The sequence below is a fragment of the Nannobrachium achirus genome (genome assembly GCF_963921795.1).
Source record: "Nannobrachium achirus genome assembly, chromosome: 3".
Classification (NCBI taxonomy): Eukaryota; Metazoa; Chordata; class Actinopteri; order Myctophiformes; family Myctophidae; genus Nannobrachium; species Nannobrachium achirus.
The window spans coordinates 34,846,001-34,851,800 of record NC_137812.1 but is presented as its reverse complement, the minus strand read 5'-3'; the positions used below and the strand labels follow the sequence as shown (position 1 = coordinate 34,851,800).

Below are 5,800 nucleotides of genomic sequence, written 5' to 3'. Positions count from 1 at the left end.
TAGCGCCACCAGCAGGTAGACTTTAGCAAAACACATTTTTGGAACACAATGCTTGAAATCATGCATGCAGCGTCCGATTGCCATGAAAGATCTAAGGTGAAGAACATATGCCACCCTTTTTACATTGGCCTATTATACAGTAGCACCACCAGGACGCACGGCCTGGTGGAGACCTGTGCTCGGAAGAGCACTGCTTCTAGTTAGACATTTTTTCCAAAAGATTTTCTTTTTTCCAAAAATAGCTGATCCACAAGCTCACAACACATCCTGTAGACCTGCTTTTGAATAGCCAAACTATACAATAGGGTTAAAGTGGTTCAACTTATTTTGATGCTACATTAACACATGTCCCTGGAACCCCTTCAAGTACCACTGGGGGTCCCTGGAACACACTTTGAGAACCACTGGCCTTAAATTAATTGTTGCTTTTAGTGGGGTTTCATTCAGATGATATATACATTTCATCTCCAAGTGCAGTAGGCTTCTCCCAGCACATTCGCTTCTATACCAAGAAGATCCATCTGTTTAATGTGACTACTTTCTTGTGCATGTGCTCTAGCAGGCCCCATCTTGGTGACCTCGAGGGCATACAGTGTCCTTCCACCCCATCAAGACAGTGAAGAGAAGGCAATGCTGGACAGAATATTACGTGTGGATCATGCAGGTGAATATGGTGCCAACCGCATTTACGCTGGCCAGATGGCAGTGTTGGGAAGATCTCAGATGGGACCTCTTATCCAGGTATGGTCAGATTTAATCACACAGGCTTCTAGCTAAAAAAAAAAAACATAACACACCAAATATTATTAGACGTTTTTGCAGTCTTGCAGCTATTATTACTCCCAAATTATTGTGTTGCTACCGTAGGTCGCAGTTTAGTATGTGAACGGTCACAGCTTGACCGTATCTCTGTCTGTCTGTCTATAACGCCTGACACTGTGGTTTCCCTGACACATCACTGTGACATCACATGTGACATCAGGACTTCATATGGGAATGCCCATATATGGAGGAAGACAGCCTGTATTGTGTGGCTGGCTTGGCCAGACTATATACTAATGCAGCTAAATAATATACTTAACTGGGTGGATGGTATAGCTGAGCTAGGCTAGGTTCAGACAGGGATCTCCATGTATGGGCTTAAAAGGGATTGTATGTTGTGATGTCATGGGAACCACTCTAACAGAATCCCTGATGTCATCAGTATTAAAGAATGGGACGAAGTCAAACAAATATTATTGAACTCAAGTCTCCTGGTGGAATTCGAAAAATATTATTGAACTCAAGTCTCCTGGTGGAATTCAAAAAAATATTATTGAACTCAAGTCTCCTGGTGTGACAATAGAACAAAAGTCTACTCCTTTAAGCCCATATCTAATTTATATGGGAATGCCCATATATGGAGGAAGACAGCCCATATCTGTGTGGCTGGTTCAAACAGGGATCTCCATGTATGGGCATAAAAGGGATTGTATGTCTGATGTCAGATGTGATGGACGTCATAGGATTTTTACATAAGGAATAACTGAGTAAGCATGTTTGGGATCTCACAGCATATCTCCATATACAGTACATGGATCTCCATATATGGCCCCCAGTGGTCTCCATATATGGGTAACTGGTCAGATATACATCACTGGCCAGACGGCCAAGGGCAGGGTTGCTTGTCGCCCTGAGGTGTCTTACTAGTTTATTCTCCTTGTTTCTACAGGAAATGTGGGACCAGGAAAAGAAACACCTTGCGAAATTCAGTGAAATCCTGGCTGAGAACAGAGTTCGCCCAACAATATTATTACCCATATGGAACATCACTGGATTTTTATTAGGTTGGTAAAGCCACAGAATATCTGATTCACGAAGAGTAAAGCAATGCTTTGTTCAGTAATTACACATGATCTGACCTAGTTATAGTGTGTTTGGGATTTGTACTCTTATAGACGGGTTTCTGGTCCACGTCACACTGATGGGTCGGTACCAAAATTAGCCAATAAATAGAAACCATGCAGCGCTCCCCAAAACAACAGGTTTGGTGATTGGTGGGAATTGATTACATGATACATTCAGCTGTGCATTTAGTCTCAATGTTTGTAAACAAGAAACCGGTCTATAGAAACCTGTCTAGGAAAGGTAAATCCTAATGTGAAAGTATGCCATTGATTTAGGCTAATAGGAATTAGGAAACATCATCAATGTTTTGTTAATTTAGGGGCACAACTCCACCGGAATGCTCAGCAGTAAAAACAACACACAAACAGAGAAATGTGGTCATCTTGAACTACAATAGTAATTGCCAGTATGCCTACATCACAAATGTGTGTGATGCTTTACATTTGCCTTTTAGAGCAAGCATAGCATTGTGTTATGCTATGCTTGCGTATTATGCATTGTTCAATGTAATTCATATACCTGTTTTAGTATGCTTTTATTTTCTGAGCTTGTAGGCTCTATTCCAGGGGTCTTCAACAGGGGGTCCGGGACCCCTAGGGGGTCCTTAGAGTTACTACAGGGGGTCCTCCAAATCTTTGTGTGATAGAAACTTTTTTTTTTCTGCCTTTTTTATTAACCACTTGAACCCTAGTGTCCATATTCGGAGCAAAGACCTTTGGTGTAGAGGGGGAAAAAGAGCAGACTAAGTACAGAGTTAAAGGTCAAGTTTTTTTTAAGTATTGACAGTTCAAGACAAGTGGTTAAATATCTGAAAACACAAATTGACATGAATCCAAATTGTGCTGTCAAAAGATGAAACTATATGGAATCTGTGAACAGGTTCTGGGGGTCCCTGCTTCATCTCTAAGGGGTCCTTTGCCTGAAAACGTTGAAGGCCCCTGCTCTATTAAGTCCTTGTTGTCTTGTGTGTGCAGGTGCTTCCACTGCCCTGCTGGGTAAGGAGGGAGCCATGGCCTGTACTGTGGCCGTGGAGGAGAGCATCGCTGAGCACTACAACAGCCAGATAAGGGCTCTAATGGAGCATGACCCAGACAGATACACTGAACTCCTCAAAGTGAGTCAGCTGTTTATTTTATTTGCTCTTAATAATGAGGCCATCTCATTTTTGCTTTTATGCATACGCATAAGTCTTCCATACAGGACGCATACTGTAATACAAATTAGGGATGGGACGATACGCGATATTATCGTTTATCGCGATAAAAAAACACTCACGATAATTATTCGTTATCGTGGAGATTTAATTTATCGTGATATCGTCCTCCCTCATGCACTGGGATCAATTCACCTTTTATTTGCCGAGCTGCATATCTGTTGCCACTTAAACCCTGGTAAACCTTTGGTAAAAGGTACTTATAATATACAGTATGTACTTGATACAGTCTTTTTTTCACTCTCTATCAAATGTCTTTGTCAAAAAAATAGCCGATCTACAAGCTCACAACGCGTCGCAGTCTATTTTTTTCCGCCACCAGTATAAAATATTTTGATTATCGCAATAATATCGTAAATTGTGATTAGTTATGTCACAATAATCGCGATATGAAATTTTCATATCGTCCCATCCCTAATACAAATGGGAAGCCCTTTTAAGGACGTTAATCCAGATACACCAGACCAGATAATAAGAGATCTTCATTCTCCACCTACGTAAACCTCTGGTGACATCTAAATTCACTGACTGAGTTAAAACTGGGTAGGGATGCTAACTGGGAAAAATGCAAAGTGGTCCTTCATATGGGATGCCGGTTTGAGGATTGTTTTTTAAAGCTTAAATCGGTGCAGGTTTGTTACCACTTGGTCGTCCAATCCCGTCATTGAATTTAGATTTCCCCAGATCAGTAGGCGGAGCTATCTGATCGTCTGGCTACGCGATACGCGTGAATCAAAAATGCACCCCGGTTTAGTCTGGTTCTTGTAAAGGAGCGCTTGTTTTCGGTGGAGATGACGGCGGCGCGCCGTCTCAGGTGACCTTGATCCACGTGAGACCGCCGAGCGAGTCGCTGTGTCGAGTGCTGCGAAGGTCGCATGAGCCGACTCAGCGCCGTTAGAAGTTGTAAACCAAGTGTCCAGAATAGTAAATCTTTGTCCCTCCCCCCCCTCGACTTTCGGTACCTCCGCGCGGTCCAAGTGAATACAGCGGAGGGCTCCCTACCTCCGGTTCAGCCAATCACAAGCTTCTGCGGGCGGGTCTTAACTGAACCGGGTGCTTTTTTGATACACGCACATGAGACTAGTGAAAAAAGTCATCAATTAAGATAAAAATGTGTATGAATAAACATTGGACAATAAGTGGTAAACTGGTCATTTTGTTTATTTTGCAAGATAATAAAGGAATTCCGAGATGAAGAGCTGGAGCATCATGATACAGGATTGGAGCATGATGCTGAATCTGTAAGCGCTCTTTAATCTATATGCAGTATACTACTTTGTGTATGCTTTCAGTATGAGATTCTTATAGTGTATAGTTTTAGTTAAATAATACAATAAATTAAGCTGTTATCTTAGTTTTGATCTTAGTGAATTATAATGTATATTTTTCTTGTTTTGTTGCTTGTTGGAATATTTAGTGTCTGATTATAAAGATCCAATGTTTCACAGGGGGGTAGAAACTTTAAATATATTCTCCTCAGAATATAAACGCCTCAGATGCTTTGATTTGACAAAAAAGACAGATCACAGATCCTAGCAAATCTTCATGTCTGTGAATGCACTTTGCACTTCATATGCAATGCAATTCTTCTCTTGTTTTAGGTACCTGGATACTGGCTGTTGAAAAATGCAATACAGATTGGTTGCAGAGTTGCAATATATGCTTCTGAACGTGTTTAATTGTGTTTTTTTTTATTGTCAATTCCCCTTTTTCGAAATTATTTTTTCCAAAGTATTTCAATGTAGATTGTATACAAGGAAAGAATTATTTAATTTGTCAGTGTGGTATTCAAAAAATATTGAAATACTGCTACACTGATAATGAAGCACTTTGTACATTTGTGTCACTTTGCAAAAACTTTGTGTAATTTGCCAAAATAAAAATGTGGTATGCATAAATTAATTGTTGGAAAAGCAAATGGATCTTCATTGCATTATAACCCAATTTTAAAGATGTTGACCGTAGTGATCCAACAATGTCATGTCCCAAAAAGCAATGTCCATCCTAACTTTCAGAGGCTGTTATGTAAATTAAACTAAGTTTGACTTGATGTTATTGTTATTTGATGTTAGGAATAAAATAAAGACACAACAAACATGCTTCTCAAGAAGAAAGAATGTCGAGGAAAAAAAAACTATGTCACAGACTTTAGTCCATTGCGGTCCTTGGACTTGGACAAACAAAACAAAAACAACAAGGAGCTTTTTCTTTTCACTCCCTTATGTGTATCTCTGAATTGGCTTTGGAAAGACAACGTTTAAAGATTGGGCTTTCTGATTACCAAGACAGATAAAAGATACAGCTGTAATGAGGTTCTATCGATGTTGGCATACACATGCCACCCTACCTTTCAACAAACTCCTCTTTCACATATTGCAGGTTATATATCAAGCTGAACAATGGCTTGTCATCCCAGCCTAACAGCTAAGTGCCCTCACACAGCTGTTCAAGGTACATTAGGTTACTGAGAAAGAAGGATTGACAACAGGCTTATCCAGGGGCCCTTAATCTATTAGGCCTTTCAGCAAGGTGGGAAAAGTACTTATTCCACCTATTGATCTGAAGCCCTGACATGTTCAAATGCTGTGCACTACATACCACTGCATAGAGAAGAGACATGGTCAGCACCATCACGTGCACTAGACATGGCATTGAAGACCACAAAGCATGTTGTGCAGGATTTGAAGGAGAATAATACAA

At 40.5% G+C, this 5,800-nt stretch overlaps 1 protein-coding gene across 1 annotated transcript; it reads left to right on the top strand.

Annotated features, from left to right (window-relative positions):
• The first annotated feature begins 588 nt into the window (after window positions 1-588).
• coq7 (coenzyme Q7 homolog, ubiquinone (yeast)) lies at window positions 589-5,108 on the top strand. Its single transcript, XM_080721544.1, has 5 exons — window positions 589-741; window positions 1,712-1,826; window positions 2,862-3,001; window positions 4,273-4,341; window positions 4,702-5,108. Exons 1-5 carry the CDS (start codon window positions 631-633, stop codon window positions 4,777-4,779), a joined length of 513 nt encoding a protein of 170 aa, XP_080577670.1. The 5' UTR covers window positions 589-630; the 3' UTR covers window positions 4,780-5,108.
• The last annotated feature ends 692 nt before the right edge of the window (window positions 5,109-5,800 follow it).

Excerpts from the sequence above, each read along its gene's own strand:
- coq7 (XM_080721544.1), top strand. The coding sequence starts at position 631 with ATGCTGGACAGAATATTACGTGTGGATCATGCAGGTGAATATGGTGCC. Across the intron at positions 3,002-4,272 it reads GATACACTGAACTCCTCAAA|ATAATAAAGGAATTCCGAGA; the intron begins GTGAGTCAGCTG and ends TTATTTTGCAAG. Across the intron at positions 4,342-4,701 it reads TGGAGCATGATGCTGAATCT|GTACCTGGATACTGGCTGTT; the intron begins GTAAGCGCTCTT and ends CTCTTGTTTTAG.